Source organism: Aspergillus aculeatinus (assembly GCF_003184765.1).
Source record: "Aspergillus aculeatinus CBS 121060 unplaced genomic scaffold BO66scaffold_5, whole genome shotgun sequence".
Lineage (NCBI taxonomy): Eukaryota > Fungi > Ascomycota > Eurotiomycetes > Eurotiales > Aspergillaceae > Aspergillus > Aspergillus aculeatinus.
The window spans coordinates 18,146-45,144 of record NW_020291474.1 but is presented as its reverse complement, the minus strand read 5'-3'; the positions used below and the strand labels follow the sequence as shown (position 1 = coordinate 45,144).

At 50.1% G+C, this 26,999-nt stretch overlaps 9 protein-coding genes and 1 non-coding gene across 10 annotated transcripts; 5 read left to right on the top strand and 5 right to left on the bottom strand.

The window, feature by feature from the left end:
• Positions 1–883: 883 nt before the first annotated feature.
• On the bottom strand, positions 884–1,633 carry BO66DRAFT_313801 (3-hydroxyacyl-CoA dehydrogenase family protein; the record flags this gene model as incomplete). Its single annotated transcript, XM_025643401.1, has 1 exon — positions 884–1,633. A coding segment is annotated over one exon (750 nt), but the record flags the coding sequence as incomplete, so codon positions are not given.
• Positions 1,634–2,756: 1,123 nt separating this feature from the next.
• BO66DRAFT_388484 (uncharacterized protein) lies at positions 2,757–3,851 on the top strand. The gene is made up of 2 exons (XM_025646572.1): positions 2,757–3,282; positions 3,343–3,851. The coding sequence occupies exons 1-2, from the start codon at positions 2,997–2,999 to the stop codon at positions 3,633–3,635; spliced, it is 579 nt and encodes a 192-aa protein (XP_025507625.1). The 5' UTR covers positions 2,757–2,996; the 3' UTR covers positions 3,636–3,851.
• Positions 3,852–4,225: 374 nt separating this feature from the next.
• Positions 4,226–5,321, top strand: BO66DRAFT_388483 (uncharacterized protein). Its single transcript, XM_025646571.1, has 2 exons — positions 4,226–4,618; positions 4,685–5,321. The coding sequence occupies exons 1-2, from the start codon at positions 4,330–4,332 to the stop codon at positions 4,990–4,992; spliced, it is 597 nt and encodes a 198-aa protein (XP_025507624.1). The 5' UTR covers positions 4,226–4,329; the 3' UTR covers positions 4,993–5,321.
• A 1,640-nt stretch (positions 5,322–6,961) lies between these two features.
• Positions 6,962–8,585, top strand: BO66DRAFT_388482 (tellurite-resistance/dicarboxylate transporter family protein). Its single transcript, XM_025646570.1, has one exon. It carries the CDS (start codon positions 7,107–7,109, stop codon positions 8,361–8,363), a length of 1,257 nt encoding a protein of 418 aa, XP_025507623.1. The 5' UTR covers positions 6,962–7,106; the 3' UTR covers positions 8,364–8,585.
• Positions 8,586–12,226: 3,641 nt separating this feature from the next.
• Positions 12,227–13,184, top strand: BO66DRAFT_388479 (putative alanine--tRNA ligase). Its single transcript, XM_025646569.1, has one exon. It carries the CDS (start codon positions 12,309–12,311, stop codon positions 13,146–13,148), a length of 840 nt encoding a protein of 279 aa, XP_025507622.1. The 5' UTR covers positions 12,227–12,308; the 3' UTR covers positions 13,149–13,184.
• A 143-nt stretch (positions 13,185–13,327) lies between these two features.
• On the bottom strand, positions 13,328–14,107 carry BO66DRAFT_434792 (glycoside hydrolase family 75 protein; the record flags this gene model as incomplete). The annotated part of the gene is made up of 3 exons (XM_025650798.1): positions 13,328–13,579; positions 13,664–14,023; positions 14,096–14,107. The coding sequence occupies 3 exons, from the start codon at positions 14,105–14,107 to the stop codon at positions 13,328–13,330; spliced, it is 624 nt and encodes a 207-aa protein (XP_025507621.1).
• A 1,056-nt stretch (positions 14,108–15,163) lies between these two features.
• Positions 15,164–15,236, bottom strand: BO66DRAFT_t38. The gene has a single exon. It is a non-coding gene; the product is annotated as a tRNA-Lys (tRNA).
• Positions 15,237–16,950: 1,714 nt separating this feature from the next.
• Positions 16,951–17,503, top strand: BO66DRAFT_434791 (uncharacterized protein; the record flags this gene model as incomplete). Its single annotated transcript, XM_025650797.1, has 2 exons — positions 16,951–16,975; positions 17,040–17,503. 2 exons carry the CDS (start codon positions 16,951–16,953, stop codon positions 17,501–17,503), a joined length of 489 nt encoding a protein of 162 aa, XP_025507620.1.
• Positions 17,504–18,434: 931 nt separating this feature from the next.
• Positions 18,435–20,260, bottom strand: BO66DRAFT_365958 (sugar transporter; the record flags this gene model as incomplete). The annotated part of the gene is made up of 3 exons (XM_025645237.1): positions 18,435–19,460; positions 19,526–19,679; positions 19,742–20,260. The coding sequence occupies 3 exons, from the start codon at positions 20,258–20,260 to the stop codon at positions 18,493–18,495; spliced, it is 1,641 nt and encodes a 546-aa protein (XP_025507619.1). The 3' UTR covers positions 18,435–18,492.
• Positions 20,261–24,486: 4,226 nt separating this feature from the next.
• Positions 24,487–25,580, bottom strand: BO66DRAFT_388477 (uncharacterized protein). Its single transcript, XM_025646568.1, has 2 exons — positions 24,953–25,580; positions 24,487–24,887 (listed from the first exon to the last, which is right to left on the bottom strand). The coding sequence occupies exons 1-2, from the start codon at positions 25,330–25,332 to the stop codon at positions 24,668–24,670; spliced, it is 600 nt and encodes a 199-aa protein (XP_025507618.1). The 5' UTR covers positions 25,333–25,580; the 3' UTR covers positions 24,487–24,667.
• Between the last annotated feature and the right edge of the window lie 1,419 nt (positions 25,581–26,999).

Sequence of the window (26,999 nt, the reverse complement as noted above, 5' to 3'; positions counted from 1 at the left end):
GTACACATCACAAGACCAGCAGTGTATGTACAATTTGCATCATGCAGAAGTTCCAAGTATGCCGAAACTCGTGTCATAGCCCAGAATCGTGTAAACGCAGATCCTCAATGCTACTTTGTGGCTAGCCAGGTCGGCTCTCTGCTGAGAATTTTCTCTCCTTAAACAGCCATTCATAAATGTACACGCACTGAGTGATCTTGGCTACGCGATGAGGCCATTCTTACAGATTCATCATGCTTGGCATGACATACTTTGCCTCATTCTAGATACATCAGAATGGTTCACCTGTTCTCGGTATGCATCATTTATTCGCCGATAATCGCCTCCAAGTCAACACGGGAATGATCTCCCTGCCCTCCGGGGTGATCGTTGGCTCCTCCGGGATGAGCCTCAATATTTCACAACCATTGTCCGCTTCAAAATGTACAACCCGTTTTTCCAGTTGTCCAATCATGTTGGGGTAGATACAATGTGTAAAGTGATGCTGAACGGTTGGTTTCTCGCCATCGTCATCCGCGTAGAATTGACCGGAGTATGCGAAATACCGTCGGGCCGCCTGAGAATGCTCCTCGGGCGTGGCAGTCCAGTAGTCAACCGACTTGAACTCAGCTTGGCCGGGGATTCGTAGCTGCGCGGAGACATAACCCGCCTCGCTGTAGATCAAGTGGCCCGATATCTCCTTGCCAAAAGGATGATCCTTGTGCTGGGAGCCTGACTGGGAACTGGACACCGATGTGCACTCCACCAACTCCCAGGCTCCCAACAACCGATCCCGAAGTCGACTGTGACTCACCTGCTTCTCGTCTTCAACCCGTGGCGGGGGCAGCAACCTACCAGTGCCTGACTCCACATAGTTCTCTCGGAAGAATGCCAGTGCGTAAGACGGGAGGTACGTTCGTTCCTTTAGATAAATCTCCTCAATGTCGCACACTGTCTGCAAGCCCACAAGATCCATGAGCTCGCAGGGCCCATACTTGGCCTGCATGGCCTGCTTGAGCATCGCATCGATATCCGTCGGGCTTCCCGCGCCATCCGCAAGCACCATCATGATCTCACGCTTGACCGCCGCCCAGATACGGTTCATGATGAACCCCGTCGAGTCGGCTTGGCAGACCACCGGACGGCGCCCGATCTCGCGGAGCTCCTGCGTCAGAGATTCGATAACAGCAGGGCTTGTTTGTCCGCATGACATGAGTTCGACGAAAGGCCCCTGCGCTGGGGGGAAGTAATGAGCGTTCAGAATGCGACGTTGGCTCGCAGCTGTGATGCCTTCGACCAGGACACTGCTGCGAATCGAGGATGAATTTGTCGTGATGATTGTGTTCGAGGCGCAGAGAGAGCTCAAGGTGTTCAACAACTGCTTCTTGGCATCGATGTCCTCGGCAATGCACTCGATTACCATCCACGCATTCTCGACGGCGTCTTTTAGGTCTCGGGTGATCTTCACATGATTGGGCTGGTCCGCTTTTTGATCGAGCTGTGACTCAATCCAGTGCAGAGCATCCTGCGCAACGTCTTCGTTTGTATCATACAAAGTCACTGTGCGGTTGTGTTGAACGTAGACTAGAGCAACCTGGCGGCCTATTGTGCCACAGCCGATAATGGCAACGTGCTTAGTATCGCTGTAAGCCATGGTGATTGTAATGAGCGGACGGAATGGCCTTGAGTAGTGAGGTTAAAAACGTCAAGAGCAGAAATTCGCAGTTGGTTTCTATCCGTGTCATGGTAGACAGGGACAGTCAGGGGCTTATATTCAGCACTTTTTCCGACGCAAAGACGACCCATCTGGGAAATTACTGCCAATGTGATGGAATGCTGCGGCTCTCTTGGCAGACTACACAGGTAATACAACTCACAGTCGGTCTACCATGTATGCATACTATCCGCACTTGGAAAAACTTGTTCTCTTCAAGATACTCACCTGGGTTGACTTTCAAGTCCAAGGACAAGTGGGTGTCACACCAATTTGTGGCTCTGGTATCTCAGCAATAGAGTTTTCTGCCCCCTTACATCTCGATGACTTCATCCAGCGGAGGAGAAAAATCGCCGAACTCGACAAAGACCGCCGTTCATAATGATGAGAAGAAGCTCATGGCATCCTACTCTTCCCTTGGGGGCTTAATGCATGAGATGATCGCACTGAGGTTTCTAGTATTGTCTTAGATCGTGATGCGTCATCTTACCAATATAACGTGAAGGGTTGAGCAGGTGATCAACACGGACACATCGATGTTGGAAAACTATCACCAGTCTTGAGATAATTTAGGTTTCCTTTCGCAATCTCTTACCAAAGAACATGGCAGAAGCACAAACATGTCTTATACTCGAATTAGCTGATTTGTATTCATAAATCACCTCGTGCTTTCAGGGCTCGAGCCGAAACTGCCCTAATATATACTCCATTGCTCTAAGCAAGCTCTAAATACTAACTTCCATGATCGTGAACAACCGAGGTAGTTGAGATTTTCTTTTCAAGAACCCCGACTCCTGTCTCACACCAGAACTCAAGACTTTAGTCAACTCTGGGGTAACATCAGTCATTCGGTTTGTGCACTCGTAGCCCACCCAAATCATAGCGCATCGCCTTTCAATCATTTGAGCCAGTTCCAAACGGGTCACTGCTGCCTGGGGCATCAAACGAACGCATGTGGCTTCATCGGTTCCAGACTAAACCCTTTACAGTTTGCCGACACACCCGACCCTAGCCTAACCGGTCGATAACCGTAACTCTCTAGGATAGGGGCTGACTGTATCTCCATAGGCATAGGCCTGCATTGAATGCGAACGAGTGGGGGCAAATCCCTTTGAATTGGTCAAAGTCGCTGCCTGACCTCGACTAAGTGTCTGTTCTGCGGACTGATCTACGATTGTCAACACGACATCACAACTCTCATCTTTTCAGCCAACATCGTCCTTCCTTTCCCTCTCTTTCTGTGGTTATCGGAAGTCGGTCTTATCTTCAAGGTTCGGATCACCCTATGACATTGTGCCACACCATGAAGCCTACATTCTTTGCCGTGCTGGCAGCCCTAGCACTTCCGCTCAGCTCGGCTCAGACCGCTAGGCCCGACTGCTACACCAGCACCGGTGACATGGAAATGGTTGGCACATCCGTATACCAGTCTACCGGGATTTGCATGAATATGTGCAACCAAGTCAACGCGTACTACTACGCCACCCAAGGAAAAGCCTGCTGGTGTGGCAAGCAGCCACCGCCATTTGAAACTAAAACAGACAACCGAGCCTGTACGATTCAGTGTCCGGGTTACCCGTTCGACAAGTGTGAGTCTCATGACCCTTTGCACCATCGCAATCTGTCTCTAGTCGACTAACGAGACGTAGGTGGCGGTGATGGTGTCTACTCGGTTGGGGAAATGCCGGGCGACCATCCGAGCATCTCTAGCGGGGAAAGCGCTTCGACTATGGCTACAGCTTCGACTGCAGTAGGCACACTTCAGAGCACAGCTACTGCTGATAATTTGGCTATGCCCTCGAAGTCATCTGGTCCTACCAGTTCCAGTTCTGCCTCTGTCGTACCTTGGACCAGCAGCACACCGCTGGCGAGTGCTGTTCATGCCAATTCTACCTCGGGGGCGAGCCCTCGCTTCAAGCTACTCTTTCTCCAGGATGCTTAAGGAAGATGCAATTACACTTTGCGCGATTTGAATGTTGTTACTTGATCAATCTCTCCGTTGATGTTGTGAGGAACGTAGACCGCGAGTAGGCAGTTCAGGGAGATCTTCCTTCGGTATTGATACAGGTGGAGACAACTGTTCCAAAGATGTAATAATCTTCTGACCATATGTAGAGAGCGAGGATTAGGAGATGCTAACATTGATACTACGTAAGAGGCGTGAATTTGTTTATTTGATCTAACTTCGATTGTAGGGAAAAAGTCAGCCGCGGGCCCGCGATTAGCCAGCTAAGGCTGCCTCAGGCATAAAATTCGGGTGATCCCGACAAGCGGAACCCCCCACTGGGAATAGCCTCATCCACAATCCTATTCTAGGAAATACCCTAACCCGGTTTCGAAAAGCCGAGATTACTCGAATCTGAAATCAGCCAATGGGAACCATGCCTGTCTCAGATCAGGGGTACCTTTCATCTGAGGCAAGACCCTTGTGTTCGTTCAATTGGCCCAATGGATATGCGGCCCCCAAAGGCCGCAGCCAAAATGCAGCCAATTTGAATCCCACAGGGTCCTGCAATGACTGCCTTTTCCTGGAGCTGCACCTCCACCCTATTTATCTTAGTCTTCCCCGATTTTGTCATTCTTCCCACTTTGTTTTGTGTCTTCTAACCTACCATTGACAATAGCCCATATTCATAATGATCTCGACGTCTTCAAACGCGCTGGGTGCTCTAGCACTCTTCCTTGTTTCGGCTCAAGCCCTTGAATGGGGTACATACGCCTGCATGAAGAGTTCTGGGGACATGACTAAACTAGGCTCGTCGCCATACCAATCTCCCGGCTTGTGCCAGGACTTGTGCGAGAAAGAGAAGGGTTATTTCTTTGCCTTGCAAGGCGAAGACTGCTGGTGTGGCAGTCAGCCCCCCGCCTTTGGTAGTATGGGTGGTTCGTGTGATACGGATTGTCCAGGCTATCCCGAGGACAAGTGTATGTGTGAACTCCAACACCGCGTTGATGGAACCGACTGACCGCCGACTGACACTTGTCGCTTAGGTGGTGGCGACGGCACTTATTCGGTCTGGGAGTTGGAGGAGGACTATTCGAATCCTAGTCTGGAGTCGAACACCGCGACGGTGACCTCAACGGCAGTGACATCCTCTTCTGTTTCCTCCGCCTCCTTCTCTTCTTCTTCTCTTTCGTCCGCCGATTCTGGTGTCGTGACATCAAGCTCAGCGACGGTGGCCTCCTCGTCTGCTGCCATCCCATCAGCTACTACTACTACTACTACTACTACTACGCCAGTGGCTCAATCTGTTCATACTAATGCGGCCAGCCGCCCCTCCAAGTTCCTATTTTTCTAATTCTATCAGTGAGGAAAAGTGGTCGAACGCAAATGTGATTTTTGTTGAAATATGTACAATAATATTTCGAACTGCATCTGCAGATCCTAGGATTTCATTTCGCTCGTTTTATAGCCTCGCCCTCAACACCTTGCCCAGCGGCAGAAGCTAGCTTAAGGTATCATGATAAGCCTAATGCTATATTTCGCACAGTGAAATCTCCTCGTGGATACATAGATCAGAGTGCATCTGAGTGATGCATTGTCGATCATCTGTGGACCGGTCTCAGGTCGGGGCTTGCAGTAGCTGGAGACAAATCTATTGTACGGTAGGTTCAGTCTACATGGGCGTCATCCCACCACTCCCGGAAACATATATCGCCAGTACTTCCCTGAGCCTCGATGCGACCGGCCATTGCAGGGATAGGAGGAAAGAAGATCTAAGTGATCGCAAACACATCAATCCTGGTATGGGAATCTGGTCTAAGATATTACGCATAAGAGGTCAAAACTAGCCCGTGGAATAATGCTTTGTACGAACTATTGCTTGTTGGACGTGGGAAATTGGAATTTTTGAAATATAGATGGAAGCTGTCATTCAACTGGCACATACGACCACAGGGTGTGGAAAACAGGGCTTCCCGTCCGCTCAGCCGTACTTAAGCCACACGCCGGGAGGTTAGTAGTTGGGTGGGTGACCACCAGCGAATCCCTTCTGTTGTATGTTTTTGCCTTTTTCTGGCGTTCTCGAATGACAATCTCCCAAAACACCACGTTCCTTCACCACCCACTCTCTTTTGTCTGGGCAGCTGGATATCTCGGCCGAGAAACAGTACCCCTCTACAAACCGACATCGAATGGAATCACCACAAATTTGGCAGCAGACTTGATCTAATCTGCTACTACCTTAACCAGTCCATTCCACCGCACATAAGCTCTCTTTAATTCTGAATGTGCCGTGGCCCATGTGGTGACTCTGATTCAGGATGCTTTGTCTCCGGTCCGATTGGCCGGGCGATTTTTAAAGCCGTCCCGCCACAGTGGGCCTTGAGTCCCTGACCGAAGCTTGGAGTTGGAACAAGAGTCACTTGGCATTGCAACAGGTACCATAGACTCGGTAAGGTACCGTACTTGGCTTCCGAATACCCGTACGGCAACCCGACATCTGCTCCTCCCCTCTCCTTGGTAGAGAATCATAAGTCCACTGGCTTTACAAGTCTCTACAGGTCTGATAATTCAATATTTAGACCACCTTGATTTTCATATTCTTTGGAAATAGAGTATCAGCCAGGGTTACCATCTTCCTCTTACTGGCCGAAGCCAGCGATTATCATGAAGCATCTCGGTTGATCCTCGGTTGATATCACATTGATGCACACTCAGCACAAGGATCCCTTATACTGAGTACATATGTCTTAGGGAGTGTTAGATACCCCTAGTAACGCCTGAGTACGTCAGGGGATACCGCCACGCTTCTCTTTGTCTTCTTTTCTTTCGATTTGTGGGATTCGGGGGGCAGGTCTAGCGCACCCCGCGGTGTCGAATGAATCTCCAGAAATCGATGATCTCCTTTACAGATCAGCTCTGGTACATGATTGTTCTAGCCCATGGAGGTCAGAACGGCCATCGTAGCGGCCCATGGGGTGTCTCTCAATATAGGTAACTTCTGTCTACGCACATATGCAGAGTGTTGTTAGGACTAAAGACTAGGTTGGGCAGGTGCTTTTGGTAGATCTCTTTTCATGATTTGATTTTCTTTCTCCTCTAATCACGTTGTCTTTATTATGAACATCCTATATGCCATAAAATTTATGTTCATACCACCCCAGTCACACGTACCGGCAGTTCCTCTCCGCGGTGTTGTTGTTGTCCTGTGGGCCCCTCCTTGGGGCTTACTTACATAATTTTTACGGTACGTTTGTGGCCCCATTACTCGCTCTGAATAAAAGGCCGTCTCGCTCCTTTCAACGTAGCCATACCAGCTCTGCATTCTGGAAAGCCTGTTTGAGATTTTCCCCTTCTCTGCAACGTCCCCCGTCGCTGTCTCTCAACCACTATCGGTGGTAGTTATCCCCTGCTGCCTAAAATCTCTTTCTTACCTTTTCACCTGTTGGGGAGACCTAAACAATTACCACAATGCACGACCACAGCACTGGATCTAGTCCATACATCTCGGACGTGGAAACCTTGAACCACGCCTGCGAGAAGTCCGTCAACCCCGAGACCAAAGTCTCCCAGCCTCAGGAATCTCCCATTATCAGCAATAATGAACATCAGGAGTTCGTCAAGCTGGGCATCCGCCAACGGCTGCGTCATTTCACCTGGGCCTGGTATACCCTAACCATGAGCGCAGGTGGACTGGCCCTTCTTCTCCGCAACCAGCCGTATCAATTCAAGGGGTTGAAGGAGATAGGCCTGGTGGTATACATAGCCAATCTCGTCTTCTTTACTATCATCGGCTCTCTTATGATCACCAGGTTTGTTCTTTACAACAACCTGATGGACTCTCTCCGCCACGACCGAGAAGGTTTCTTCTTTCCAACCTTCTGGCTCTCCATCGCCACCATGATTAGTGGTCTATCTGCCTACTTCTCTACTGAAGACACGCACCGCCTCAATTATGCTCTCGAGGGTCTCTTCTGGGCGTACTGTATCTTCACGTTTGCCTCGGCAGTGATCCAGTACTCCTTTGTCTTCTCCTATCACACGTTCCCCCTGCAAACTATGATGCCATCATGGATCTTACCGGCATTCCCTATCATGCTGAGCGGAACCATTGCCTCTGCCGCTTCCAGCTACCAGCCTGCGGTGTCTGCCACGCCTATGATTGTTGCCGGCATCACGTTCCAGGGACTCGGGTTCTGCATTAGCTTCATGATGTACGCCCACTACATCGGGCGTCTGATGGAGACGGGCATCCCTTCGAGCGAGCACCGTCCTGGTATGTTCATCTGTGTCGGTCCCCCTGCCTTCACGCTGCTGGCTATTATCGGCATGGCCAACGGCCTTCCCGAGGGCTTCAGTATCCTGGGCGATGGTGGCATGGACGACCGTCACATCATGCGAGTATTGGCCGTCTGCGCGGGCATGTTCCTCTGGGCTCTGAGCATCTGGTTCTTCTGTGTCGCTCTGGGCTCAGTTGTGCGGGCGCCTCCCCATGATTTCCACCTCAACTGGTGGGCTATGGTCTTCCCTAACACCGGACTCACTCTCGCCACCATCACCCTGGCCAAGTCACTGGACAGTGCCGCGTTGAAATGGGTGGGCGTGGGCATGTCCCTCTGCGTGATCTGCATGTTCATCTTCGTCTTCGTGAGCACCATTAGGGCTGTTCTCTTGAAGAGGATTATGTGGCCAGGTCGGGACGAGGATGTGTCCGAGTTGTTCGAATGATCTATCTCCCTCGTCGGCCACGATGCATGAAGTCCCAAAACTCTGTGTGTTCTCGGTTGTTATCATTTGAAGCGATTTATATATGCATATACATGTTGAGCGCCCGTGTTTTATGGTGTGTTTGTCCGCTGTCGTCGTTTATTTCTTTGTCCTTCGAGTCTATCTTCGTCTATATTGTTCAAGTTTCTCAATCAGTATATAGCCATAGTTGAACCAATATACAGTCATTCCATCAAGACTTGGCATTAATGATACTCGACCCCTATTCAAACCTATGCTGGCCGAATGTGGTGGGAGATGCCCAGCCTTAGGCAATTTCAACTCACCGGCTGTAACCCATGGACCATTGCCACTCCCAGGAGAGTCAGAGCAAAACTCTGCCCTGACTCCCCCCCCCCTTCCTCCCAACCAAGCCTCACGCCTCACCGGTGGACCCCTGTACTCGCCTCAGCATCATCAACAACATCATCACCATAAACACCATCAACATGGCGAATTTGATGCTCTTTTCGGTATAATTTCATCACCGACAGACAAATGTGTAAAAATCCTGCCAAACAGCCCCCTTCTTGTCCCCCCCTAGGGAGAATTCCCTTATTATTATTAGCGAAATCCTCTTCCCAGTCTACACACAGGGCAAGTCAATTCTCGTGAGATCGGGCGAAACCGTAGCCCCCTTTCCGAGACCACCCTACTCGGCATGCCGTGATTTCCCGATATCGAACGAAAACGAACAGCCCTCTTCTTCATTCCGGCATGCAAAGCCTGGTTCTGAGTCCCGATCTTCGATGTCGGAGACTGACCGAACCTCAGCGGACCCACATACCGGGTCGGCGGGGCACCATTTCTCACCCAAGCCTCACCCGTCTAGGTTTTTTTTTTCTTCTGTTCGGGTGCCAGCACAGCATCTATGGTCAGTGGTCACGTAAGTTTAGGGCACAAGAAGAGTAAAATAGGAGAGGGTTACTCGGTACGTATCCAGTATTTTTTTTTCCTGTCCGACCAGCCCGGTGGCACTTCGGGCTTGGTTTCATATTTCGGACATTCCCGCCGAAGTAATGCTGGGCATTGATGACAGGGATGACAGGACGATACGCTGGTGCTTGGTTGGTAGAGTGAGAGCTGCTTGGATGACGTACAGGGAGGGTATTGTGAATATATGACGGTAAGATACGTGCCCTATCTTTCTCTTTCCTGCGAATGATCGGATTGTTGTTAATACCGTAGTGAGAAAAGTAATATGCATTTTCCTTTGAATAATGACTTATCTATGTCCTGTCAAGCATTATATGAATGAAAATTTTGTGGTTCTTGACTTGAGTTTTGCATGGTAAGTGGAAGATTTACGTTCAGTGCAACCCGTTTCGGGGCACAGCGCGACAGTCAAGAGGAATCCGACGTACTGACCAAAGCTATGGTCCACAGCCCAAATTTCATTCACAGTAGGAGCCTGAGAGACTTTTACAGCCAATATGGCGATGCCTCAGGTAATTGGGCTAGGCTTACTCATATCTAGAGGTGGTTTCCATATCGAATGAATTGGAGCCATCTCATGTGACTTTAATAACAAGCATACACAGTGACATAATTGACAGTCGCATAATTCTCCTCTATCTATATCAGGCGTCCTTGTCAAAAAAGAAAGGGATCAAAAGCTGCGTTTCCCTAGGCCAGTAGCCCCATTGAAAAGTGAAGATGTAGACACATCACCAGTGGCCATCGCAAACAGCCTACAGCTTTTGAATGGTCTATAGCCATGAAAAGTCTGAAGGATGTGTATGGTTGGAATCTACTACTGCATCCTATACTTATAACAGCTCAGCAACTTTGGGCACAGTGGGCTGGGTTCGACCTTTGATATCTCAACGGTCAATGCTAGGTATGATCTATGAAGCTAGATTGTCTCCCTATCAAAACAAATGAGACAAATTAGTAATGAAGCAGCGGAGACTATTCTTCAACTGTGCTGAACAATGCTTTTCAGTTGGAGTACGTAGGAAGAAGATTTTTTCTTTTTTGTTTTGCCCTTCCCGAAACCTTAACCATGGAAAGAGTGCAAAATTGATGCACCCGTCCCAGCGGAGCCCCCACCTGTATACGGAGTCATGAAGAATTCGAAACGTTCCATGGAACCACTCGATAATGCTATTCATGAGCTTTGCAGTCAGAGACTTGATCGAGCTAGCTCGGGAAGAGATAGGCTGATTAATGAGCCTAGTCAACCGCCTGAGACTTAAGGTTCGCTAACCAGTAGCGACAACACCAGAACACAGTGAATCGTGCCAGCAAGCACTCATGGCGGTAAGAATCAAAACAAAGACATTATTGACGCCGTACTTTTCCTATATCTTGACCTAAGGACCATTCACCTGGATTAGTGCTTATATAATCTACAAGCTATGATCCGAATTATGGAACCGTTAGGGTGGATCTGGGCATCGACTCATCACGAACATAGTTGACCTCTTCGGGTTTTGACTCTTCAAATCTAAGCCACACCTTTCCTGGCGTTATGTGATCTTTAACCCGGAGGTGCCAGACATCTGTGGCGACATGGGTTGTGGCCATACTATGATGCAGATAGGGATACGATCTCAACCCACACCGCCTGCATGCGACATGATACTCGGGTAGTGTCGCCTACAGCTGCGCTATTGTCCATTCGTTGACCACGAAGCGTCACCTGCAGAGCCACACCTCTACAAGGTTATAGCTATCCTTTTTAGCCTCACTAGCCCTCTCAGCTACCCTCACCTCAGGCGCCAGCTTAGAAGGCGTCTCTAGCATGAACCAACCGCGATTGCGACGCTAATATCATCGATGATATTAAATCCCAGACATCTGGCATTCGTCAACCTCGTGAAAACAGGACTCCAATAAGCTTGTGGCCAATGTTGTCCTCAAGGGAGGGAATCTAACACGAACTTCAACGGTCGTTTGGTCCAGCTCAAGAGTGGACAGGCTGTGGATTGCGATCGATGCACCAGAGGAAGCGCGACGTTGACCACAGACAGCGACGGCAATGGAATATGAATGTCCTGCCAGCACTGAGCCCTGTGACAACCGCTGCATGGATCGATCTCAACGTTCAGAAACAATGTGAGGATTTTTTTGACATTTGTCTGTTCACAGATGGGCGATCGGACAGCTCCTTGGTGTTTGTATTTCGTCTTTCTTTTTCTTTTTCTTTTTTTTTCCCTTGCTCGGGTTGATTCGGTAGTGTTTTTCTGTTCAGGCATCTGTATGACATCTAATGTGCTAATGCCTGAGGGCTTTTTCGCCATCTGAAATTTGAGGTGTTCGATCAAACCTAACACTAAGATATATCGGTGTATACCACGTGATCTGTCCTGACACACCGAGCGAGCCGCCCCCAACAGCTGCCAAATTATTCCTAAAGCAACATGAACAGAAAAGCAAACAAAAACTCATTGCAGGCACTTTTAAGCAATCTCAATCTGCCGGAAAAGTTATCCACGCACAATATATATGGTGGACGTTGGGCACGATGTCGAATACAGGACAAATGCGGAAGAAGCTTACTCGCTACAGAGACAGGTAGGAGTTCAAGCTTTGAGGATCCATAGTTTATGAGCCTTAGTAAGTTATGCACAATAAATGACGTTAAGAGTCTAGATTAATTAGCTGACAGAGTTTCAGTACGGTTAGAATCAAGTAGATTGACTCAGAGAACCTATATATTATAGTCGTTATAAGCCATGCATAGAAATGCATGTCATCTTCGCGCCCTTCGGATGATCCGTCTTGGCAGCGGGGATATTCCCGATGCTGGGGTATTTCCGATCTATCTCCTATTCCCGATCGCCGCAACTCAACCCAGATAAGAACTGACACATCTGCGCATTTCCAAGAACCTCAATGCTAAGAACAGCTTTTGCTTCTCTGCGTTGTCCCCCTCCACTCACTACAGCACGAAACCTCACAATGGGTTCTAACGCCCCGCGAACATTCCTTGCCTACCAGCATGACGCGAAACTCCACACGCTTGACACCACCGTAACAGCCGTGCTGCCCTTCTCTGCCCTCGAGGAATCCAACCGCCTCCTCTTCAAGCAAGGCAACGATGAAGACCACATTGTCATCACAGAGCAAACCATCTTTCATCCGCAAGGAGGCGGCCAGCCCTCCGACGTGGGAACCCTGAGTCACACCGCCACCGCCACCAAATTCACCGTCACAGCCGTGCGGATGGGCCAAGCCCCCCGCGATGGCCAGGTCCTCCACCTCGGCCGGTTCGAGGCAGCCGCCGCCGGCACGGACGCAATTTTCAAAGCCGGAGACTCGATCCAGCAGGCGATCGACACCGAGAAGCGGCTCCTGTACTCGCGCCTGCACACTGCGGGCCACGTGCTCGGCTCCGCGGTGCGCCATCTCCTCGAGAACGAGGTTGCGGACTTCGACGAATTGAAGGCCTCGCATTTTCCCGACCTGGCCAACTGCGAGTTCCGGGGCCTAATTGACGGGAAGTGGAAGGAGCCCATCCAGGGCAAGGTGGATGAGTTTCTGGCGGCCAAGCTGCCGGTGCAGGTGGAGTGGTGGGATGAGGAGGACTTTCGGGTGCAGGGGCTGGAGAGGCTGATCCCCGATCGGGAGGCGCTGGGAGTTCCTGCTGGGGAGAAGTTTCGCGTCGTGCATATTGTCGGCGCGGAGGTCTACCCGTGTGGCGGGACGCATGTCGAGACAACGGATCTGTGTGGGCCCACGAAGGTGCGCAAGATTTCGAGGAGTAAGGGGATTTCGAAGATTAGCTATGCGGTGGAGTGAAATGTTTGCATTCTGTAGAAGGCGATAAAATTGGAGATACTGGATAATACATGCTTTGGCTGATCATAATAGTTATAATAATTTGTGCCCAAGGGACGTAAGGTTCGTTAGCCTTCAATCGAATCACGCCAGTATCTCCCTTGTCCACCAAGTCTGTGACACAGCCTCACAAGTAATTCTCACTTCAGGCCAGCAACCAACCGGTCCCCAATTGGCTTGATATTTCGCTCAAAGTCTTCCGGGGTCGTGGTCGTCCACGCCGCACTTTTCCCAGGTACAGCGTTGACCCCCGCGAAGCCGATATACAGAATATCTGCCTCGTTATGTCCATTATTGGCGTCCATCGATGACCCGAAGCACAGCCTCGCCATCGCGAGCGATGCTTCCCCGGTCTTGCTGCCTCCGTTCGTATCGCCCCATATGCCGTAGTGCTAGCGCCATGCACTCAGGTTAGTCAAGCTATCCAACCAGTTGTCTGTGAAAAGAGGATCTTGCAAGGGGGGGCACAGGTTTACCAATTGTCCACCGCAAACAACGGCCATCACGCTCAGCTGCTGCATGCCATACTGCTGCGGGTCGAAGTTCGTGTTTCCGAAGACGACATAGGGGTGGACAAATGCGTTCAGGTCGCCGATATCGTACTGTCGGAATTGATCGTGGAAGGCAGTTTGGCCCTGCTTCGAAGGGTCGTTGCGACAGCCTCCCGAGGTCGGAGAGACCCCGTCGCAGTCCACGTCCATGTCTCCGTATCCGCCGGCGGAGCTGATGAACAACGCCCCGGCGATGTCGCCGCAGTATTGGGTGGGTTTTGAGGCACTGGTGCCGTCGTTGAAGCCAGAGGCAACGACATTCTTACATCCTGTCCTGTGGTCGTGCTAGATTTGGATGAGATTTTCGGGGATCTTGTATGCGTGGGTGTCAATTACAAGAAGAGAAATCAGGCTTACGGGGAAGAACATTGTGATTTAGGGTCAGGGCTTGGGATTGGAGAAGAGAGAGGGGGTGATAGCGACAGTCCTGATGACATGGCATTTATATAAGAAAGTGCAAGTGGCTTCCTGGCAGATATGATGATTCAATGATTTCTCAGAGCATCGATGGTCTTCAATGGATATGATCATTCCACAGGGGTTTTGGACAGGTTATCAGTGAGAGATCAGTCGGTTCAGCAAGCCACCAAACCACGTCCTCGAGCAATAAGGTTCTGGCAGACGAAGTCTATGATATCTTGCACAACAAGATCAGGAATTGTTGCAAAACACATCTCCTCCTACCGTTTCCCAGTGCAAATATTGGAGTTGTCAAGACAGCGCCATGCAAAGCTGTCTAGTAACTGAGCCGGGGGAGAAACAAAAATGCTAAGCAAAAACATACAACAGAAGGGATTCGCTGGTGGTCACCCACCCAACTACTAACCTCCCGGCGTGTGGCTTAAGTACGGCTGAGCGGACGGGAAGCCCTGTTTTCCACACCCTGTGGTCGTATGTACTTGTTCCCGCTGCTGTAATGACTATATCGATGGTGACAAAGATTTAGAAGACGGCGGTGATCTTTGAAGTCGTTTATCGTGCAAGATACACATACCGTCTAGATCAGAAGACAACTACTTGGGCCAGACTCCATACTCTCGGCTGTAAAAAATGGTCAATGTAGAGGATGTATAACCGACAAGGCATGCGCAAAAGGTTTGGCTCATTGATGAGATGAGTAAGAAGACTTCACAGTTGGTAGTACTATCTAATCAAACCTGGCATAAAAGGCGTAAGGCCTAATTTGTATAGTGAGATTGTGCGCGGGAGAGGTGATAAAAATGAAGATCTGACTGTGATTTCAGGCCGAACATTGATGCTGACTACGTACCTGCTCCGGTGATTCGCATCTGATTTTTTTTGCCACCGCCTACTAGTCTGGGTAGCGGGGCAGTGGAGACTCAAGAAAGTTTGTGCAACACTGAAAAAAATTCCATTAAGGAGAGATAAACCGGGCATTGGAATACACAACAGTATAAAAAGGAAAGCCCAACGCGGGGGTTGAACCCGCAACCTTGAGATTAAGAGTCTCACGCTCTGCCGATTGAGCTAGCCGGGCTACTTGTTATGGTAGTCTCTGCTCTGTTAAGTCTATATCACAAACATCACTGATAATCCTCTATGTCTAGCCTGCGGGGCTTGAAGCACACTTTGCCCTTCACCTCCATTATGACTAGCTATGCACATTTAGATTAATTAAAGCGGTGGTAGAACATCAAGCAGATGCTTAGGCATGTCTTCTAATGGTGGTTCGGGGATTCTATGGGCTGATTCCATGGACTACTGGGTAGAGGCATTTGAGATATATTTCCTTCCTTGTGCCTGTTTCCGCCTTGTATGAACCAACAACCTCATTGACCCGGACACCCCTCTGGCACTCCTGCCACGGTCAGTATTTGCCGAGAGGCTTCATATAGAAATTGTTGGATACAGCCGAGGACCAGTAAGTATATAACATACTAGAAAGCAGTTCGTAGGAAGCCCATATACGGTACGTTTAGAGTTCCGAGCTACTTGCGGGCTGTTCAACAGTATTTGAACACACATAATCCTTTCTACTCAAGGCAGACCGCATATAGAAACTATCTAGCTGTCAGCCTCATTCACATGCCGTGGGTCTAGCGTTATCGCCCATCCTCATTGAGAAATATCGCCATGATCGATCCTGGCAGAACTACCTCGGATGCTACCAAGAAGGGTGCGATGTAAACACCGAGACTATTCGTTACGCAAGGTATCATCCAGGAGGGCGCAGTTTCTTCATTTCCCACAGCCGCAATACAGACCCTACCCTAAAATATGCTACTTTGCTGGAAATATGAGACAAGTCAAAGTTTATATCGTGCCAACAGTTACCTAGTACATCCATACATATTGCACGCAAATCGCGCAGGATGAACTAATTAGATGCCTCTGTTGTTAGGGATCCTTCAAGGCTCATGCATGCAGGCGGGCTCAGTATCGCTGTAACCGAGCCAATGGAATCCGTGGATAGAATACAGAGCCAAGAGAGGAACCAAGGCAAAGAATTCAACTGTGAGTCATCCTTGATAGTACTCTCTCTCTACGACTCTACTCCCCCCTCCGTCGATGTGTAATCAGAGCTGGGATAAATATACAGGATCATGCAGTTATCAGCAATGCAATATGAGGCATTCTGTCACTGTCAGGCCGTTGATGAAGACCCCAGGTCTTGATAAGACAACGGCCTGGACGGGAGAGTTGCTTAATAGCGGCCAATCACCCCAGTGACGGGGCAAATCAAATCGGCAGCCCCGAGTCGTAGTTCAGAACCAGTGACCAAACGCAGGGCCAATAAAGATCGGTGGCGGTGTCCTCTCCCCGAGCCCGAATAGCCTGGCTAATGTTGTGAAACTGGCCAGAACACCACTGGGACTGGCTGTGAAGTCATTTGGCTCCTGGAGTGTGACTACTAGGTACCCTGTTACCTCTTCCCAGTCCTCGTATCGATTCCCCATTCGTGAAACCCCGTAAAGTTGCTTCGTACATGTACATCCACCCCCCAGCTCAACACACAGCGAGGAAAGGTTCACTGTGAACATGGCTTGCTGTATGGTCCTGTAAGCGGCAAACAAGGCGGCTCTTCTGGTGTGCCTGTCAGGGGCCGGCACCAAAGCAATCGCCGTAACACATGGCCATCTCATCGCTTTAAATCCCACAGCCCACGGGAGTTTCGGAAGTATTTAACCTCATCTATCTGGCAGCTTTTCGAAACCAGAGCACCTCAACCTCACATTTGTCTGACTACCATTATGACCGATACCCAAGGTTTCCCTGGTGGGTGGACTAGCATAGTTCCTTCGTACTCGTATACCCCGGAAGATAATCCCGGGACGTTCAGCATGGCAGCATCTTTTCAACCTGCGAGACCTGCAGCCAACTCATTGCTTGGCACAAGTGCTCCCCAACAGCACCCACCTCCGAGCTCACGGCCACGCCAACGTACCTGAACCCCTCGATGCAATGGCATACGGCCCCTTCGGCACGGCGCTCTCTCCCGGCGCGGTGCCTTACCTTGTTGACCCATGGGGGACCCATACGCATTCTTCGCTGCACACACTCGCCAGTGGCCCCAGCGGCCAAAACATCAACACCATTCCGGCTGTCGTTGAAACCAGACGAAGAGTACGCGATCAAATCTCTTTTCCTACTCAAACCAGGGCCAGCGGCAGTGGTAGCAGCAACATCTTCAAAGAAGCCATGCCTGAGCCACCCACCTCTCGCATTCTCACCAGTGGCGGTGGCTGTTCTTCTGGCACCAAGCGGCGCCGGTCCAGGCAGTTTTGCCCATTTTCAGTCGTCTAACGATAAAAGATACTAATGAGACCCGGTTCATGCTGACTGGATTCCTTTTTCTGATAAGATTAGCAGCAAAAGCAGTAACGTACCCGGCACCTGGTGCGACTGGAGGGATTGTCCCAGCCGCCCGGCCTTCAACAGAGAGGCCGACCTCTGGCGGCACATCCGGCACACCCACCTTGCTGGGTCGTATGTGTGTCTCTTCCCTCAATGCGGCCGGTTGTTCAACCGTCATGATAATTTACTGGAGCACCGACTGCGAGTGCATCGATATTGCAATACCCGGCCGAACTGAGTTGGCATAGTTCGGATTTAAGCGGAGAGAAGAGTGGCCTGGACCTTTTCGTTTTTGTGATCTTGACCTCGGCAGACTTTGGGGGCTATTCCACCCCGATAATATTCTCAGGTTGATATGGAGGCGTCAGATATCCGATTTATCGATTTCAGTCTATAATACTATTGTTCTTGAACCAGATGTCGTGATGGCTCTCTAATGCCGACTGTTTGTAGTGCGTGTGACCAACCACCGCTGCCAAGGTTGTCTTGGATCTAATCTCCCCCCCCCACAAAGAACGGCAGAACACGGCGGACAGCTTATCCAATGTCAGAAAAAGGCGACACGCTGGGCTGCTGCGCTCACTGGGTGTTTTTTACTTAAAAGGTTCCCTACGGGACGGTCCGGATCAGCGCACCTCTTCGAGCGAAACCGTATTACGTTCCATAGCATGGACAGGAAATCAAGGGATACAAGGTTTGAGTCTCGCTATCTTACGCAAGGGCCTTTGGTAAGCCCTAACGGGAGTACCGGATATATTTCTCATCTCGTGACCCCTACTTGGATTATGTCTGCCGGAAACCACTGAGTAGTTCAAAGAGTTTTAAACATGCACCAAGCTATCTCCTTTCACCCCCGTGGGTATGTATGTACAATGGTTGAAAAAAATATGTATGCAGGAATGGGAACAACAGATGAAAAATGCACCACACGAGTAGGTTTATAGCGAGCTCAAGCGACTCACACTGGAGGCCTTGCTCACGCGATGACCGTGGTTCGCCTTGTTGTCCGCGGCCAGCGTCTGGGCGAACTTGCTGCGCTCGCGGATCTGCGGGCCCTTCCAGTAGAAGACGTAGATGGGGATGACGACCAGACAAGACAGGCAGGCCAGGATGGTGGTGGCGTACTCGACGTGGAACTTGTCGCCGATGTTGGTGTACATGGGGGTGGTGTACATGGCCGCGATACCGGCCAGCAGGTCACGGCAGAAAGCATTGCCGCCGGTAGCGGAGGCGGAGTAAACACCGTACGCGGCGACCATGTAATCGACCGACGAGAGGTAGATGGCGTAGTTGGCGATACCGACCATAGCCGAGAAGATCATGGAGACGATCCACGGCACCCCATACTCCTTGCCCAGCGAGGTCCAGGCGAACCCGAAGAGTCCGATCGGCTCCAGCAGCGCCAGGTACAGCAGCCACTTCAGCCGGCGCTCCGGGGGCAGCGCATCGTCGCCCTGTGTCTTGCGGATGTGCTCGTCGCGCCAGAACCAGGGGAAGTACGAGAAGTAGGCGATCACGTAGGCGACGTTGATCGGGATGACCGCCCACGCCTGGCCCAGCACCCCGAAGCCCCAGCCTTCCGAGTAGACAATGCTGAAGCCTTCCAGGAAGGTGAAGATGAGCGCATCGGAAAATCCGGATAGTAGCGACAGACAGAGGACGATCGGCTCCCGCAGGAACATGTAGAATGGGCGCACCCAGATCTTTCCGGCTTCCTTGAGGGACACTCGAGGCTTTTTCAGCTCATTGGGGCCGTAGATGTTGGGGTCTTCGCCGGATTTGCGGCGGCGCTTAGCCTCGCGGTCGATGAGGATAGTGGATCGGCTCTCGGGCATGAAAAAGATGATAGCTTGGGTGACAGCACCGAAGATGAGCTGGATCCAAAAGAACCATTGCCAGTCCAGGACTGATGGGATGCGGTCAGTACATATTTTTTCCTCGCTACAATGCCAGAGTAGGACCATCACTTACAGCGTTCGATCGGACCACCAATGACTCCACCAATACTAGTTCCGATGCAGGATGACAAGACAATGAAAGCCAGGGGGAACTGCTGCGTTTCCGCCTCGTACAGATCGGCAATCAAACCAAGAGTGACACTGCCACCTGCCGTTGAGATTCCGCCCTATAGTGATGTACATGTTAGTCGTTGAACTGCCAGCTTCAGAAACTCGAATGGGAACCTACCAATCCACGAGCGACCAAGATCGTTCCCCAGTTTGGGGCTAAAGCAGCCGGGATCTGCCAAATGTTGATAAGAAACATAGAGAGCTGGAGGATCGGCCACCGACCGAATTCCTCACTCCATGGCGCCCATAGTTCACACCCAATGGAGTACGTGATCAGGTAGATCATTTGTCCCGTTCGGGCCTCCTGTTGACCGATACCAAAGGCTTTGGAAAGAGGCTTCACAGCATTAGGAAAGACGGAAGTGTTGAAGTTCATGGAGACCTGGACACAGGCGATGGCCGCGAGGTACGTCCATTTCTTCCAGCGGGGCCAACAGTAGGCCAGCTTATCGTAGCAGTCTTCTTCCTTCAATTCTCGCTTTCCGTTCGATCGCAGCGAGCCAACCTCATCTTCAGCGCCTCCATGCCAGGGAGGTACGATGCGATCCCCGCTATCCTGACTGTCGCTGCCCTTCTCCTTGTCGGAGAAGCTGCTGCTTGGTGATTGTGATTCGGCCCGGCTTAAGGGGTCGGCCATGATATGAGTTCTTTACCGTACTGTGTGAATAGAGGTGTACTGAGGGAAGATCTAGTAGCAAAATTTCATATCGAAGGGGGGAAGTTCGGGGTTGAAAAAGAACCATGAACGTGGAGCGAGCGGGGCAGAGGAGGGGGAGGCGGGGAAGAAAGAATTTTTAAAGGTCGTGGGACTTTCCTAAAACAGATGAACTATTTACTCGTCTACTCGTGTGTGTACATGATGCTACGTCGATGCGTCGTGCTATTCAGGGCAATTGATGCGCATGCTATGCTGAACTGTGGAATGTTGTCATAGTTCGCCCCCTTCGACCTCCACCGGTTGATTCCCGTTGGTCCCGATGGGGGGATCGGGACGGCCTCCACTTGGCGGTGCCGATCCACAATTCGGTCTCCGACCAACACAACACCACGGGCCCAGAGACGATTTCACTCTCGGCAGTAGAAAGATTGACTAAATGATGGCATGTGATGCGTTAGATTGTATTGACATAGTAATTTTTTCCTGGATAGATAATCTAATCCGCTTGGCTGAAGAAAATTTTACATGGTGAGCCAGGAAGTGCCTGTGGTTGTCACGACACATTTCCGGTTTTGTTGATTGTGTCATAGACACATGAGCGACACCGTAGCGTTGGACCGAGCTTCTGATGGAACTCTATGGCACTAGAGGACTGATAGTGGGCGAATAATCGTTCTGTGGAATTCGGACGGTCAGCAGGGGCAGACCCACATGGAATGCTTATGATATCATGCTTGAATTTTCATTACCAGCTCCTACTCAGCATTCTGGAAGATTTTAGCCTGCGAATCTCTTTTTCAACCTGAAAAGCAATGAACAATCGAAATTAGAAGAGCGATAAAGTTCAATGAGTTGACACAATCCGATCTGTGACATGTTTTCGACCATCAAGCTTGTTATCGACTTAGGGTTTCTCTCCTTTCACAACACAGTCCAGGATGGGACCGGAACCCGAGACCCGAACCGTGGTCAACCTACTGATGCGATCATGAGAAATGACGTATCGGCCCTGCATGGTTGCGGTCGGTTAAAAGTTTTCCTCTATCAGGCACTTTCCCTGTGCTATGACGTTCTCGAGCTTCTCAGCAGCAAATTCGGTCGCAGTTTGCGGCTGTCGATAAGTGGATCGGCGGGTCGCGCATGCTTAGTGTCCCCTGGCGATCCACCCCTTGGTGGCGAGACCAGACCCTTCCCAGAATTTATCCGTGCTTTGATGATTGGCGATGTACTGAGTAAACTACATAAGCACTATGCATTCCCTCAAGACCCCAACAGTTACACATACTGAGTAGTATGCTGTTTGTACGGTGTACCGAAGTTATACCTCTGGCTTTGCTTTGTACAACTGCGAAGCTTCTTGACGGTTCGGCCCAGTATCTGTGTCGGTGGTCGCGCGCTGTTAGGCTCAAGCGCAATGTTATTCTACATAAGATATAGGTTGGTCCCAAGATGTTGCGGTGGGGAAGAATTGACAGTGGTGGCTGTTAACACGAGTCACCTGATTGGAATGCTAGGCTGATGCGGTCGTGGTGAAGTGGCCGGTGTCAAGATGCTAAGTCATCATCCCCGAAATCTCTGCTTGCCCATCAACAAGTAGAAGGGAATTGAGAAGTGGTGCACTCTGTAGAGTTGGCGCCGGGTATATCGCGACCTAATAGGCTGCGGAGCTTAGGGTCACGATTTAATTGACTGCTCACGCAGTGATCTAGGTGTAGAGGCTTGCGCACGTGAAAATGTGGCAAGAATCTGCATAAAGCGTGAGCTGAGAGTTTAGAAAATAAGCAAGTATCCTTGCATATCCAAGCAACAACGATATACATTGTCAAGACAGCCACGTCGCCTGCCTCACACGAAGTGGTCTTCTTTTACGCCGATCCTCAGAATACAGATCGGACCCATTTGCTGAGACTCTACCCGTGACGAGAGTAGGCTTGCACTTACCATTGACTTAATGCTTTACAGATCAACCGGCCCCGATTTCTGATAAGGACCTGCACTGATCATGTACGGAGCTATTCCCGGGAAACATTGAGTGACACCGAATTCGAGACTTGATAACTAGTAGAATGCTCAGTGGACTGGATATTAGGAGATTGACGGTCGGTGAAATAGGATCTCTGACTGTATGTTTTGTGAAATGTTTCATGATGCAGCTGTGGTGTCCTCTGTGTGCAGTACTCAGTACCTAAAAATTTGATACCATGTTCGAATTTCTAGGTAACTTACTCTAGCTTGTTGGTTAAGCTCGACACCTTGTTCGAGTGGATCAGAGGGGCGTGGTATTATAGGCTGATGGGTCATATCTTGATGCCCGGGGCATTACAGTCTATAGACGTAAATTGCCAATCAAGTATCACTTCCTCAGGCTGAGTATTAGTAGTATTGATACACTATGTATAAATTCATTACAGACTCTATATTTTGGCCTTCTGAGTATTCGTGACTCTCAAAGACTCACTTGATCCAGAGCCCAGATGTAGGTAAACTCATCCATGCTGATGATTCGCTCACATTGTCTGTAGAACTGGAGAAAGACTGTACATCGTACTACCGACCATTTCCGGGTTTTAAAAAACCGGTGCCTCTTTCGAATATGAGCTTTCAACCTATCCTCCCTCTTGTAATTACGTTTACAGCCACGGTTTTGACACCTATAGTATGGCCTCGGCGAGGTGTGCATGTCCTCATTATGTCTCTTGAGATTCCATTTTCTTCGGAATTTGCTTATGTATTCGGAGTGCGGGCATCGAAAAATGATGGTATCTGTGCTTCTATCATTCATGGTCAGTCAAAGGGTGACAGAGAGACTGCATGATGCCAGACTCACCTGCGACCGGACTGTATAATAGCAGTCTGATCACTATCACAAGCGTTCGCTGCGAAGGAGTCTTCGTGTTGAATTTGATTTAATGGTTGAGCAGACTTGACTCGCTCGGTCGCCCTCGCCGTCTGTCCGTTACGGCCAGAAATGACTTCACTCGTATACGAGACTCCTTGTGAGCCCTCGATCAGATTTCGCATGAATCGCATACTTTCAATCCCAATCTCCAAACCATGCGCAGTCCATTGCTAGTGAAGACTGGTGAGTTGAGGATCGAATGTTACTGCTTGGTTGATCACATTCTTATCCAATGTTTCTCCACACAGCATCTGCAAATCCTCGATTGAGTCTTCACCGGAGTCATCGGAATGGTATGTATTGTACCCAACACGACGTAGATTTGAAGTTCCCGTCTAGCGTGCGTGCTGTAAAGTGTACTCTCAATCACAGTTAGAAAACTTCGTACACAGTCAGTCTCAACCCGTCTGTGAGTATGCATAGATCCTAGCGTCGCAGCCGGATCTGCTAATAGTGGCGGTTCGTTGGCGCGGCACGGATGGACCCGTGTTACCCACCTTACCTAAATGTATGTACTGTACAGTAACGTTATCTAATGTCCTGCTGTAGCCTGTTCTTAAAAAAAGCACCTCGACATTTACGACCCACGGATCGGCTCAGGTCCGTCTCCCTCAATGCTGGGAGTGGACGTCTTTACATGATCTCGGTGGCGCGAGGTACATTTAATTCCCTTGATAAGGATTTTCGTCCTATTCTTTATGCTTTGGCTGTCCTGGACAAACGTCTTTGACTGGGATTTGTGTACGCTTTCACGTTGTACATCATAGTACTAATCGCGAGCCCATATGTTCAGCTTTTACTTAGAGTGCAAACTAGAAAGTAAGTTAGCAGTTTGTGACAAAATTGCCTCATGTGCCGCTCAATATGGGCTAGAGAAGTAGATTTCTTTAGACTATCGCAGTTCTTTTAATGCATCCAATCACTTCTGTATCCTCTGGTGGCCCCAACAGGGGTGTGTGTTGAGTTATGTGTCCATCACCAACTATGCGATCTTTCCGCTCAACTGCCCCACTTTCAAGGTACCGAGTACTAAACCTTTCTTGTCCATCCATGCCAACTTTGTTCCTTCTAACATCTACAGTTCTTACCTGTCTGCACGTGGTGCTGCGAGAAAACAACGGGAGAATATACGCATATCCAACCATTTATGCAAACACCTAAAAGTTCCGGGGATCGATGGTCCCGTTAATTACCTGGACTCCTATTTACCTTGGAACCCCCTCCGCCCCCCAAAAGCAGGCTGCAACCTCGAATCGAGAGAACGAATACCGGAGCCCAAAATTTGACAGAGAAAAAGGAGAAGAAAGGGAGATAGAAAAAAATGAATGAGAAGAGAGAGAGAGAGAGCCAGAATAAAGAAAGAATAAAAGAAAAGAAAAGAAAAATACACACATGAAATAGGCTTGAACGCTAAGCCTGTCACCCTAGCTGGATCCGAGCCTATTCTCACAGTAAGAAGAAGACTCCCTCGACGAAAAAAATATCCGCTAGCGAATGCTTGGATAGCCGTGTACGCGGAGCGCGTGTTCAGTGAGATTATCGTTGCGGTTGAAAGACCGACCGCATCCGTCGATCAGGCACACATGCGAGCCAGGCGATAAGTGGAGATGTTTGATGTGTCGCCATAGATCGGCGGATCGATGGAAAGTCGGACGGGCGTCGCAGCCCTTCCAGTCGCATTGGAAGATGCCGATCGTTGATGCGGTCCTTGCTTTTCGGTTAGCTCTGGGAGACAAGTGCAAGGTTTGGAATGACGGGGTAAGGCACTGTACCTGTCGCGATGCTCCGTGGCGAGACCGGTGCGGGGAGTGTTCCTGCTGCGAGAGGGCAGTGTCTGCCCGCTCGACAGTTGCTGACCTGGAACATGTACAAAGGGGGGTTCATGCTGTTGGTGAGGGCTGCTGTCCAAAGGCGGGAGCCGGACTGTACCCAGACCGGGGGCCGAGCTGTCTATAAATGGCAGCGTACTTGCCATGACAGGGGTGGTCCGGCCAAAGTCTTGCCTCGCCGGCGAGTAGAGTCTTGGACTAGGAGTCGGAATGAACAGAGGATGTCGTTGGTTGTTCGGTTGCGCATCGATGTATGTCGTGAACTGAGCCACGGGGTCGAAGCCTTGCATGAGTTGAATAGTCAAGCCATCACCGTCTGGCATTTCTCCTTCAAACGGAGAGTAAAAGGTATCAGGAATGGGTACTTCACTATTCGGGAAGCTTGAAGTATAAAACATCCTGGGAAGATAGAAGATTGAGTAAACGCCAGCCTAGCACGAAGTGATGCACGAGATGGATGCTTGAATTGGCTATTGTAAGAGAGACGATGACGCGGAGCAGCCCTTTATATCCATTGCGAGGGAATGATTGAGAGGCTTTGGAATACTAGTCAATGCAAAGCCGTCGTTACTACACATCTATGTACCGGCAGATGTTCAGGAAAGAAACATCAAAGTGAGCCGATGGACCAGTGAGACGATGGACAGCCGAGACTGCAGCTTGGAGCCTGATTGCGACTCCGGTGTGGAGAGCTCCGTCGGAAAACCCAGTCTTCCATACCCCGTCATTGGTCGCTCTTCTTGACCTCTTTTTAGTGATGAAAGGCGCCACCCCGACTCGTCTCAGCCGCATGGCGGTAGTCTGAGAGGTAATAGGAGTGATATGAACAGTACAGTACATTACAGCACCTATTTTCTGCCTTCCGTCACTTGAACAGCGCGGGTCAAGAGGGCACTGCCGGCTGCCGGAGCTGGCCCCTACCAAATTACCACATTACCACATAGCGGAGATCGTCCCAGCCGAATGCTCCGCAATGACTTTCATTACCATGATCGTAGTAAAATTGTGATTATGCTTCTTATTCTTCTTATTCTTTCTTTCAGTTACTTCTTCGGGTTTCTGTTTTTCTATCTATTTTTTCTTTCAGGGCTGTGTTGTCCCAAGCAGCATCCGGCCACAGGTCAGCCACAGCTAGCTTCTCAGGCACATCCGAGTGAGTACTACATAGTATTCCGGAGTTGCAATGGTCCCACGGTACGCGGATCAAGCACCAGCGATTCACGTGGCGATGACAGAGAAGTGGGGAAGACAAGGCCGATGGAATGGTGTCGGAAGCTTAGGCCCATCGTCTCTCACTACCTAGTAGTATTCTACATATCGCCCGGGCCGCCAATCGGCACACTCTCGCCTCAGGATGGCCTGTTATTCCGGACATGTCGTCAATGGCTGCAACCATGTCGGTCTCTATGCTTCTAGATTCAATTGGGAGGAGGGCAGCCCAGATCCGAAGGCGCTACGTATCATTGTAGTATCTTTGGTCTGCGTCCGGCTTAAATTAATACTGCTGGCTGACTGACCCGGCGGTTGCGCAATCAGGCAGGGACCGCCTGGTTCAGGGCTCAGTCTTTCCACGACAGCACAGCACAGCCACGTTGTCGTCGGTCCTCCTATGGCTGTGTATGTGCCAGGCGGGCGCCGAGGGGGGGAATGCCTACTGGGTAAGCAAACGGACCCCTCCCCCTCCCGCGGGGCTCCCCCTCCCCCCTCCCAAAAGCGGTTAGCGCAAATCGGCCTCGGCTGTCACTATCCAAGGCATGCGTACCGAGACCCTGCGTTGCGCTGTCAACTCCGCACCATCTCAGGCCTTGATTGAGATTATCTTATCTGTCTTCATTCAAGAATGCAAGTGTTTTCAGTTGCTACCTGAAGAGTTTGAACTGGATTAAACGACACAAAATGTCTTCAGTATCAAATTCCGCGGTCTCTACCCCGACTTCGAGGATGACTACAGAACATGACCATCCACCAGCAAAACGACCGCTCGTCACAC

Coding starts and splice junctions, on each gene's coding strand:
- BO66DRAFT_388477 (XM_025646568.1), bottom strand. CDS start 25,332: ATGCCAGACGGTGATGGCTTGACTATTCAACTCATGCAAGGCTTCGAC. Junction 24,888..24,952: donor GCCACGGAGCATCGCGACAG/GTACAGTGCCTT, acceptor CCGAAAAGCAAG/GACCGCATCAACGATCGGCA.
- BO66DRAFT_388484 (XM_025646572.1), top strand. CDS start 2,997: ATGAAGCCTACATTCTTTGCCGTGCTGGCAGCCCTAGCACTTCCGCTC. Junction 3,283..3,342: donor GGGTTACCCGTTCGACAAGT/GTGAGTCTCATG, acceptor AACGAGACGTAG/GTGGCGGTGATGGTGTCTAC.
- BO66DRAFT_388483 (XM_025646571.1), top strand. CDS start 4,330: ATGATCTCGACGTCTTCAAACGCGCTGGGTGCTCTAGCACTCTTCCTT. Junction 4,619..4,684: donor AGGCTATCCCGAGGACAAGT/GTATGTGTGAAC, acceptor CTTGTCGCTTAG/GTGGTGGCGACGGCACTTAT.
- BO66DRAFT_388482 (XM_025646570.1), top strand. CDS start 7,107: ATGCACGACCACAGCACTGGATCTAGTCCATACATCTCGGACGTGGAA.
- BO66DRAFT_388479 (XM_025646569.1), top strand. CDS start 12,309: ATGGGTTCTAACGCCCCGCGAACATTCCTTGCCTACCAGCATGACGCG.